At 50.7% G+C, this 11,342-nt stretch overlaps 1 protein-coding gene across 1 annotated transcript; it reads right to left on the bottom strand.

The window, feature by feature from the left end:
- Positions 1–789: 789 nt before the first annotated feature.
- Positions 790–9,467, bottom strand: LOC131082098 (interferon-induced very large GTPase 1-like). Its single transcript, XM_058021733.1, has 2 exons — positions 9,385–9,467; positions 790–8,160 (listed from the first exon to the last, which is right to left on the bottom strand). Exon 2 carries the CDS (start codon positions 8,156–8,158, stop codon positions 830–832), a length of 7,329 nt encoding a protein of 2,442 aa, XP_057877716.1. The 5' UTR covers positions 8,159–8,160; positions 9,385–9,467; the 3' UTR covers positions 790–829.
- Between the last annotated feature and the right edge of the window lie 1,875 nt (positions 9,468–11,342).

Below are 11,342 nucleotides of genomic sequence, written 5' to 3'. Positions count from 1 at the left end.
CCAAATCCTCCCAACTATGTTTACGTGCCAGTAAAGGAAGATCCATGGCAGCTCTGTTCTGTAAGGTTGCATTTTGACAGCACTAACATCTGTCATCAAATTACTAATTGCAATGGAAGTAGTATTGACTTCTTTGCTCAGCCAACACCACAATTAGTTTAATTGTTTTAATGCCTCACCTGACGGAATTGAGGTAGAAATAAAGCTGATGTAACTCATTTTGCAGGGCTCTAGGGTTTGAAATTGCAATTACAGTTTTCTTAATAATGCTGGGTTAATCCTTTTTCTCTATGTTTTCTCTTGATGACTTTTTTTAACATTAGCTGTTATCATAGCAAGCTGTCCAATGCTTGCTATGGCCATTTTAAACAAATGAGCTAATATCTTTTTGGCAACTGCTGTGGGGACTCATCTAGGTCTGCCATTTCACCCTAAAGGGCACTGGGGTAGTACAATTGCACCACAACTTTGAGTTTCTGTACACAGGATAATGGTGGGTAACATTTAATTGGGGATCTCCCTGGTATTGAAACTCAGCACAAAATTCCATTGCTAATGAAACAAGAATTTCTAATTCATGAGGTTCAGAAGGTGCTTTAAGAAGATCAGGCAAGAAGGCAAGAGCAATTTGGCTTTCTCATGAAGTGAGGCATTGCTGAGCAAGGGCCACAATAACTTGCCTTATTTCACCAAATTTGGGAAATTTTGATGCCATTAGGTGAACATGGTTTGAGAGCATCATCATTGTAACTGCATTTTGTTGAGAGCCTGGTACAAAGTTCTCCTAAACTATAAAGCTGTTGTGGTTCTTCCTCCCCACAGACGTGGCCTAACGCTTCTCCAGCTCAGACAGTGCTTCCTGCTTGGTAACTCTCAGCCACCCCTCAGGGATTTCTCCTTTGCCCTGAAATTTCCCATTGTACAAAGCTTCCAGCTGTGTCCTGAAATGAGACACAAACCATTTCCAGTACGCCTGCATGGATGAATCAGGAAGAATGTTCCAAGTGGAAACAGGAGGTCCAGCATTACGGTATGTTTTGTAAGGGATCCATGGGCCACCACCAAATCTGAATCTGCAGTCACTTGCAACAAGGCTGGAACAAATATCAATGATCAGTTCATGTGTATTATACTCAATGCCAGGGGAAACTTTCCACCATGTAGATCCCTTCAAAGCTTCTGGGCGATGGAAGACCACCTGATGGTCTCCATCATGATTCTGCATGGTGTTTGTGCAGACAGCCCCACAAAAGGGACACTGTGCCCAGCACCCTGAAAAATGCTCTGCCAGGATGGTGTGAGGCTGCCTTGGAAACAAGCTCAGGTCAGCCCCAGCCAATTCTTTCCTGAGCCTTTCCCTCAGGTCATCCAGAGCTTTTGTCATGGCACTGCTCAGGAACTCAATGTCTGTGACCTCCTGGTGCTCAATGCCCTTCAGGTCACTTCTGGGCAAGTTGATCACCTCTGTTAGTTCCCTGCAAAATTCATCCAACCAGAGACAGACTTTGTCTTCTCTGTCTTTTCTGTCCTTGACAGTTTGGGTTGATAAAGAAACAGCTGAAAGGATGTTTTTATAGAGAATATCAAGGGAGGAATCTAAAAACATCCTCAGCCTCCTACTCCCATTTAAACAGTGACTCCTCACTCGTGTCTCAATGTAACTCTGACAAAACTGTTTGGGAAACCAAAGGTATTCCTGGAAATACTCAAAATTTTCCTGTTCTGCCAGGTATCTCAGGATGCAAACTTCCAGATTGGCTCTGTTACCCTGGAAATCTGGGAATTTGCCCTGCATGTCCTCAGCGATGGCTTTAGCTGTCCTCTTACAGACTGCCTGGTAAAGAGGTGAATCAATCCTGTGACAAAGGAAACCAGCAAAAGTTGTGACAGAAGTGGCTCCTTGGCAGGAAATCTGGAAACATTGGAAGAAATCTTCTCTCTTGCTGTTCAGGTACACAACTGGGTCATTTGCCTTTCGGAATGCTTCGTGCATGGCTTTAAACCTTTCTGCTGCCATTGTGCACAGATACAGAGACAAATCTATGCTGTAATCTCTGTTAAAACTACATTTCCTATTGCTGGGGACAGAGTTCACACCTTTCTGTACTTCACTGAGTATTTCATGAATAAAATTTCTACTGTAATCGCGTTTCTCCTCTTCCTTCTTAGCAATGTTTGCCTTCACACATGCTATGATGTTGTCTGTGATGCACTGAAAGTTGATCACATCAGCATTGGAAATGCTCCTGGGATCTGAGATAAAGCCTAAATACTTTTTCTTCATGATGTGTTTCTCAGGATCAAAAGAAAACCCTCTGCCTCTGGGAAATGACCTGATCCGTGCATGGAAACCCGGCTCCTTAAAGTGCTCTACAAGGACATCTTCAATTTCTGCATCAATATCCACCAGTTCCAGAGGACGAGCAGCACGGGAGACTTCGGCAATCCATTGGTTCCAGACAAGAGTGAAGTTGTCCTTCAGTTCTCTCTCACTGATGCTCTTCCCTTTTAGAGTCACAGCCAGTTCCCGACTCCTTCTCAGAAGCTCATCTTCATACTCCAACTTCCTTGCATCCAGTTTCCTCTGCTCCTTCTGTAGCTCAATAAGATTCTCACATTTCTTTTTTGTTTCATGAAGAAGAGTCTCTTTCAGTTCTTTCAGCTTCAGCTCCGTGCTTGATTTCCACTGGACCAGTGTCTCACGGTCTTTGTCCTCCCTGAAATACTTTTCCACTTCTTTCTCAATGGCATCACTTGTCTCTTGCACCAGCCCTTCAAGGTGCTGTCTGGTGACATTCTGCAAGTCCCCATTCCGAATTTTGTTGTCGAGTCTCATCTGTATATCTAAGATGTGACTCCTCAGCCTCCAGGTCCACTGACTAAAGGCAGTTTCCAGTCTCCTGTACACAGCAATCTCCAGGGAATTCTTGAAGCTGAACACAAAGTTTTCATTCAGCAAAGCATTCCAGAGGTCACCAATTCGATCTTTCAGGCTCGAGAACCTCAAAATGCTGCGCTGTGACTGCTTCTTGGCAGCCTGGAGGATTTTGCTCTTGAGTTGCTGGACATTCTGGCTGTACTTGGGGTTGGGTGGTGCCATTGGGGGGTTTCCTTCCCACAGGTGAGCAAAGTAGTGAATGTGGGTGTTCACATCAAAGCCAATGACATCGCTGAAGGAGGAGACATCACAGAATTCCTGCTGAGCAGCTACCACAGTCATTTCATCCAGCTTTTCTTGCAAACGCCTTTGTCCTTCCATGTTCTGCTCCTTGGCAGTTGCTTCTCCCACGTTTTGGTGGACAAAGAGGCAGCTTGGGGAAAGATTGACTTGCTTCATCCTCAGGAAAGCCTGAACAGCAATCTGGAGAACATCCTGCATTTCTGATGGATTTTCTCCAAAGATATTGATCACAGTCAAGTTGCCAACACCAATGACAAAGGTGGCCAGCTCATTGTCATGGTTCAGAGAGTGTTTATTGGACATCTCGATGGCACGAAGTCCCTCTGTGTCAACCACCAGCACAAAATCAAAGCCCAAGTCTTGCTGCAGCTCCTCGCCCACTGGGATGAGCTGCATGAAGGCTCCGCGGGTGCATCTCCCTGCGCTGACGTTGAACTGCAGACCAAACATGGCATTCAGCAGGGTGGACTTGCCTGTGCTCTGGATGCCGAGCACGGAGAGCACAAACACTCGTTTGTCCCCCAGCCTCTCAATTAAGCTGTCAAAGATTGCTCCCACCCAGCGCAAGGGCAGGTAAGAAGCATCCCCATCCATCAGCTCCACGGAGTGCCCTGAAACTATCAGATCTGCTGCAATTTTCACCAGTTTGACAAAATTGTCTTTCTCGCAGTTCAGTAATTCCAGAGCTTCATAAATCTGCCCTACCTCCCTCAGAAGGTGCTCCAGGCCGATGGATGAATCGTTGATTTCATCAGAGAGGGCATCCAAATGACTCAGCAACTCATTATTGCCACTGGTTTTTTTCTTGCTTTTCTTTCTTGATAGGATTTCAGACCATAACTTGTGATAGTCCCTCCTCAGTTCTTCAAGGCGACCACAAGACAGCTCGTCCATAAAGACCTTCATCCACTGCAGGAAGTATTTCTTGGTATCTGCTGGCTGGGCCTGGAGAAAGCCAAGGAATGATTTCATTAGTGTGTTGAGAGGGAAAGCTTGGTCAAGTTGCTTTCTTCTTATTGCTTTCTTCTCATATTCAATTTGGCTCCGATGATGCTCAATGCTCTTGTTCCTCTTCTCCTGCAAGCGAGTGAGTTCTTTGTCCTTTTGGCACCACTGGTACCACAGTTTTCCTTGAAGTGGCAGCAGCTTGGATTTGATCTCAGACAGCTTCTCTTTCTTGAGAAGCTCCACCAGCTCCTTTGCCTTTGCTTTGGCTGTCACACACGCATCTCGATCTGCATCCACTATGAATCCGTGCTTGCGAGCTTTGTCCACGCAGGACTCTAGGCTAAAACATGGATTAGAACCTTCCAGGAGATCCCCAATTGTCTTGGTCAGTTGGTCCATCATTTCCGCTTCATTTCTGTTCTTGATCCCTATTGTTATGTTTTTGTTTGCTTGTCCAGCTGCAACGTTCTCTTTTTCCGTGAGAAGACAAAGCAAAGGCCTTTGTGACTGCCACAGGTCCTGCAGAAGCTTTTTCCCCCTGTTGTCCATGTGCTCCCAATCAGACACAAGAGCCACGTTGACGGCAGATATCTCCTGCAGGAACTGCAGCTGTGCTCCGTGATCCCTGGCATCTCCATGCAGGTTACAGAAAGCCACGCAGCACTCAAAGGTGTCATTGGGGCTTCCACCAGGGTAGTACCAGGCGATCTCCACCAGCCCTTCCATCAGCAAACGCTCTCTGGTGCTGCCTCTGCAGTGGCGGTGGAAGAAAGTGTCGTGTTTGTGTTTGCTGAGCAGAGCATTGAGGATCTGGGACTTGGAATAGCAGGCTGAGCTGCCAATGCGGATGAAGGACACAATGGGTGTGTGTGCCTGAAAGATGAGTTTGTTGCTGAAAATCTTTGTTTGGGCCTGCTTTCCTGACTTGTCCACCTCTTTCCAGCTCCTTTGGATTTGGCTGAAAGTGTAGAATGGGAACTCGATGCGTGAAGTGCTCGGGTTGGGCACCAGCAGAGGCAGTGCCAGTTGGCAGAACGCCAGCTTGGTTGCCAGGGTCTGTCTCAGGAAGTCATCAGCACAATGGAAAATGGCCATCTGCAGGTCCATAGGGTGCACATGGCTGTCCCTGCTTGCACATATAGGAGCTGCTTCCATCAGCTTATCAAGAAAGTTTTCAAAGGAATCTGATTGTTGGAGTTCTTGCTCTCTGCTTTGTGGCATGGGTACAAGGCCAGGATTTCTCCTTTCCCAGCAAGTCAGGTACCTCACCTGGTAATCCACGGTTAACAGCTTTTGCAAGAAGTATAATGGCAGTTCTGTGTCCTGGCTGGGCTGGCTGTCCTGCAGAGATGTCTTGCAGATGGTGCGGAAATCTCCCATCCCCATTTTCCTTGGATAGTGACTTTCCAGTCCAAGGCGCTTGAGCAGCTGGAGGAAATCCTGGTTTGAAATGGTTTCATTTTCTCTGGATTTGCTGCTGTCTGACTTGGACTGGGACTGACTGGAGAACTCAGGAGTTGGAAGAGTGTCATCCAGGTCTCTGAGTATGTTCTGCATCCTCTGTTCATCCCATTTGTCATCCAAGTCCCCACTGATCAAAGAGTCCAAGTCATGTTCCAGCCTCTCCCAGTCTTCATCTCCACTGTGCTTTTGGAGGAGATTCTTTATCCGTGTGGACCACAAGCCTTTCATGTGATCTTCCATGAAAACCAAATGCTCCCTCTTTTGCTCAGGGGACAGCTTTTGACTTTCAGGTGTCACAGTCAGACCTGTCAGCAGGAGGAAGGCCTCAGCTCTGTCGGCATCTTGCTCCTTCAGGTTCACGTACTCCGCATGTGCCGCTTCCATTTCCTTGGCCATGTAGTGAATTTCTGGGTGTCCAAGGAGGTGCTGGAAAGTGCTGCTTTCCACCTGGTATCCTGTGCTTGTCACAATCAACAGCACCAACAGCTCCATGTCCTTCTGAGCCTGTTCCTGGAGAGACTGGAGTAAGGAATAAATAGCCAGGCTGCTGGTCTGGGTGGCTTCTATCTTTGCTTCATGAACATCAGAAGCAGAGCTTCCTGGTGCGTAGGTGACAGCATGGATGTGCTCCTGCATTTGCTGCAGTGTTTTGATGAGCTCTTGAAGCTCAGAGACTTTGGGAGATCTGGGAAGTGGGTGCTCAGTCTGGAAGACCCATTGCATAATGAAGGAAGCCTCAGGGAAGTCCTTGACAGAGTAGATATGAGGATTCAGGAGACTCCTCAACATTGCCTTGATAGTGGTGGTGTTTTCTGGAGGTAACTCCTGGCATCTCCGCATGGTGTTGACCAGGAAGTCCTGCAGGGCTTTGTCTGACAGGCACACGTTGATCCACACACTGGGGTTTTTGGTTTTTGCATTCAGATCATCTTTAAGATCCATCAGCATGAGCAGCTTCTTTTCATCCAGTTTGGTCACCTCCCAGGCTTTCACAGTTGCCATGAAATCTCTGGCCTCTTGCACTGCACTTCCCAGTTCCTCTCCAAAAACAGTGCCAACACTCTGATTCGTCAGAGATTTGTACCCAGCCCTGAGGGCTCTGCTCATCTGATCTACGGATTTAAAATCCTTGCAGTGATTGCGCAGGATGACATCCCACACTGGGATCAGCTCAAAGCCACGGTCGATAACGCACCACGTTGTGTTATCAGACACAAGCCCCGTTTTCCACTGAGGAAGGGAAGATGTGTCTGCTGGGCCCCCTGTGTTGAGCACGTAGAGCTGAATTGCTGTATGAGAACTCTCTCTGTCTCTCCCCAGGACAGAAGCCTTTGAGCTGGATTTGGAAACATTCAGGGTCCCTTCTACACTGGCCCCGAAGCCAGCCCAGCTGGCCCCAACAAAGCTGTTCAGTGCTTCAGACGTTTGTCGCTTCACCTCTTCCCGCTGCTCAGCTCGGAATCCTTCTGTAGATGCCTTCCACCAGAATATCCCCCCAAAGTGGATGGGACCCTGGTTTATGTGGGACCCAAACCTGCTGAAGAAGCTCTCACACATCTTCACCAAGGTGGAGTTGTCTTCTTCCTGACTGAAGCTCAAAAGCTGCTCCATGTCTTGCAGCTCCCGCAGAGCCGCATCCGAGAGCCGAAGCTGATGCCTTTGGAAGTAGCAGGAGGCCAGAGGGATGTACTGGTACTTGGTGATGCAAAAGTAGCTCTGCTCCGAGTGGGACTGGTGGGTGTGCTGTGACTGCAAGGAGCTGCTGTGATCCACACTCCCTCCCAGATTAATCCCCCAGAATGAGGATTTGGCAGAAACGCTCATGCTGAAGCCCAGCTGCTCCATGGACTTGGTGAAAGTGGATTCTGCTGCAGAGGAGGAGAACTCCTTCCTCTCAAGCAGCGATCCTTGCTCTGGACCAGCAAGTTGGAACCCCTCAGGAACCCTGAGGAGCTGCTCTCGCTTTGCCAGGATATCTTCAGGTCTGCTGGTTCTGTAGATGCCCTGCAGGGCCAATCCCCCCGATGCCCACCTCAGCACTTCCGTGTCAGGGATGTTCTTCCCACTGCCTGCTGACTGCTCCTGCTGCTCCAGCTGCTTCTGGATGCTCTCCAGCATATCTGCCAAGGGTTTCTTTGGTGCTGGCCAGAACTCTTTTGGAATCTCCATGGCTTGCCACAGAATCTCTGATTTCTCCCTCAGAGCATCCTGGCTGTGACTGTGGCTGTTGAGCATTTCTGTCAGATCCTTCAGAGCTTGGTTGGCCACTTCTTGTCTTTGCTTTGCTTTCTCTGAGTTATGCTTTTGCATCTCCTCGCACGTTTTGTCATCTCTTATGTTCAGGAGTTTCTGGAGTGCCTTTTTCTCCCAGGGGTGCTGTACCTCACACTCCAGCCTGAGGTAATCTTTATATTCCAGATGTTCCAGGGCTTCTCTACGCTTGATTCCCAGGATCTGTGTCACTTTGGGCAGCCAGTATCCATCATCCAGTCCTTCCTTCTCAAATGCCTCTGCCAGGAGCTGGGCCTTTGAATCCTCCTCCTGTGTGTCCTCCTGCAAAGCCATGGCTGTGGAGGAAGAACAGAGACTTTCCCTAAGGTTTTGTCTTAGGTCCCAGGCTCCTGGCAGAGGCTCTGCAGCAGCTGCCGCCCTGAGCATTGCTCCCACACGGCTGCTGGAGCCAGGCCCAGGATGGCACAAGAGCCAGGGTCTCCTTCGTAGCACCCTGGATGTGCCTGTTGCTTTCCTGTTTGCAGGATCAACCCTGAAGCTGAGTGTGTATCCCAGGGACAGCAATGACACACAGAGACACAAACACAGACACACACACACAGACTTCCTCAGCCGCACAACCTGCCCTGGACAAGGTGCTGCCTTTACCATCGCCCACATCCTCCCAGCAGAACTCCTCCATCCACAAGTGCAGACAGCCGGGGGCATTCCTGGCTCCCTGGAGCACTGGCACAGCCCCTCTGCCCATCCAACAGCCCTGCCTGCATCCTGCACCCTCTGCCCAGCCCACGGCTGCCCTGCTCGCTGCCTGGCCCAGCCTGCTGCTCCCAGCACCCGGAGGCAGCGCTCACACACTCCCCCCATGGCACCCCACACTCCCCAGACACACTCCCCCCATGCCCCCCACAGGCTCTGAGCTGTGCTCCTGCTCCAGCTGCCAGCGCAGCCCCTCCCTCGCCCCTCTCTGGCCTCTTCCCAGGAGCTGCTTCCTGGCACCCTCAGGGGCCCACCCCAGTGCAGGGGGAAAATCCACCTTGTCCCTGCCCACAGCTGTGCCTGGGACATCCTGGTGGCCCTTCAGGGCAGACTGGAGATGCTGGGACCCATCTCAGAGAGGTGCCCTCTGTGATCTGCTGCTTGTTAGCACAGAGGATCTCATCAGCCAAAGTGCCCATTGGTGGCAGTCTTGGCTTCAGCCACCACAGAGCCACCAAGTTCAAAATGTCTGGTGACAGGAGGAAAAGTGCCTGCAAACCTTCAACTGGGCACCTGCCTTTAAACCTTTGGGGTTTTGACTCTTTCACACAACTCCAAGAATTGTCCCAGTCTCAGTTCACTTGGATACTGGAGAGATTTGTTCCTTACAAAAATCCCATCTGAGCATTCAGCTTCTGTCCCACCAAGGCCTCTGCACTCTTACCAGCACAGGAATTGATCCCAGGGACTTGGACTGGGCTCCGGCACCCTTCCAGAGCCTTCAGAGGCAGCTTTCCCTCAGGAATCCCTGCAGATTTGGGCAATGTGTGCAAGGGCTGTGGGCTCTGATTCCCCTCACCCACCTCACAGCAGATGCTCCCGTTGCTCCCAGCCTTGGCTTCCCAGCAGACACCGGCAGCCGAGGGCCCAGCTCAGGAGACACAGCACAGCACCAGGGGCTGGCCTGGGGTACACGGTGGGTGTGGAGAAGAAGATGAGAACCCCTTGAGAACTCAGGAGGAAGAGCAGCAGGAAGGAAAGGTCCCAAAACCTAAAGGAGAAGAGCAGACAGTCAGAACAAGGCAACCCATGAGCAATGAGGATTCATTCCAGGGAGGACTGCAGGCCAACCCTTTTCCTTCACTGGCAACTGGCCAGGCAGCAAAGACTCCTCAGGCCTCTTCTGGGGAGGTGACCAGAGCAGGGTTTCACCTGGGACCTACATCCATGTTCCCCCGCCAGAAGGAAGTTGGACCTGCTGAAGAGGTGGGACAGAGCAAAGGCCCTGAAGGTCACCAAGGCCAAGTGCAGGTGCTGCCCCTGGGTCGGGGCAATTCCAGGCCCAGACACAAGCTGGGAAGAGAAGGGATTGAGAGCAGCCCTGAGGAGAAGGACTTGGGGCTGCTGATGGGTGAGAGGCTGTGCAGGGAACATCTGTGCTGTGGGGGCAGCAGACAAGGTGAGGAGGGGTCAGAGCCAGGGGAACAGCACTGCCAGTGGGGCAGCAGGGCCCTGTCCCAGCCCTGCCCACATCACGCAGCTGCTGCTGGGGGGAAGCTCAGGGCCCTGGAGAGGGGGGAGAAGCAGCGCTGGGCTTGGATCCCAGCAGGCACTGAGCCCCCCCAGCAGCTCCTGTGCTCCCACCAGCAGGGTGGGGACAGGATGGGGACAGCAGAAACAGGAAAAGCTGCTGGCTCGAGATAAGGGCAGTTCAGCAGCAGAGGAAAGCTGGGTGTGCTGGCAGAGCACAGGAGGGATTTCAGACACCAACTGTTTTCTTTGGGCACATGTCCAACTGCTCCCTGGGCAGCAGAGCCTCAGTGCAGGATGGCTGCTCAGGATGGGAACTGCTGGCTCAGGGTCACTGCTGGAGCTTGTCCACTTGAGCCACTTGTCCCAGCCCTGTCCAATCCCACATTCTCTTCAAATGGAGCACTGAAAGGACTGGTTCAGTCTCAGGAGCCAGAGGCTGCCCTGGACTGTGGTGGTTTGCAGGCAGCCCTGACATGGGAAGAGATGAGACTCTTGACTCCCTGTTTCAGAAGGCTTATTTATTATTTTATGATATATATTATATTAAAACTATACTAAAAGAATAGAAGAAAGGATTTCATGAGAAGGCTTGCAGGGAAAGGAAGGAAAATGGAATGATAATAAAATCTTGTGACTGACCAGACAGTCTGAGCCAGCTGACTGGGATTGGCCATTAATTAGAAACAACCACATGAGACCAATCAAAGATGCAACTGTTGAATTCCACAGCAGCAGATAATTATTGGTTTTCTTTTCCTCTGAGTCTTCTCAGCTTCTCAAGAGAAAAAATCCTAAGGAAAGGATTTTTCATAAAATGTGTCTGTGACACTGAACAACACTAACTCCAGCTCAGTCGCACCCTGAACCTGCCCCCAGGCACCCTTGGCAGTCCCTGCACGGCTTCCCAGTGCTTCAGGAATAGGGAAAAGCCCCATATGACTGTGTCAGTGCTCGCAGAGAGGCACTGAGCACATTCAGGGCATAACTCGGGACTGAGTTCCTCCTTGGAAGCACAGGAGGGAAGCAGCAAGGCTGACAGCAGGACCTGCCATGGGAATGCCCGCACCCCGTTTCACAGGAACAGCCCCCGAGAGTGTTTTCCGCAGCCCTGGCCCAGGGAAAGGGGCTCTGGGAACACTGCTGCCTTTGTGGGGCTGTCCCAGGGACCCGAGCGCTCGGGGTGGTGATGCTTAGACTTTAAGGGAGGACAATCCCACCCTCCCTGCGCGGGCAGGAAAAGGAATGATCCCCCGGCTCCTGCCTTCAGGGGAGCGCAGCCATCCGGCCC

Source organism: Melospiza georgiana, chromosome 3, assembly GCF_028018845.1.
Source record: "Melospiza georgiana isolate bMelGeo1 chromosome 3, bMelGeo1.pri, whole genome shotgun sequence".
NCBI lineage: Eukaryota > Metazoa > Chordata > Aves > Passeriformes > Passerellidae > Melospiza > Melospiza georgiana.
The sequence above is the reverse complement of the archived record's forward strand: the minus strand, read 5'-3'. Positions and strand labels throughout refer to the sequence as shown.

Coding starts and splice junctions, on each gene's coding strand:
- LOC131082098 (XM_058021733.1), bottom strand. CDS start 8,158: ATGGCTTTGCAGGAGGACACACAGGAGGAGGATTCAAAGGCCCAGCTC.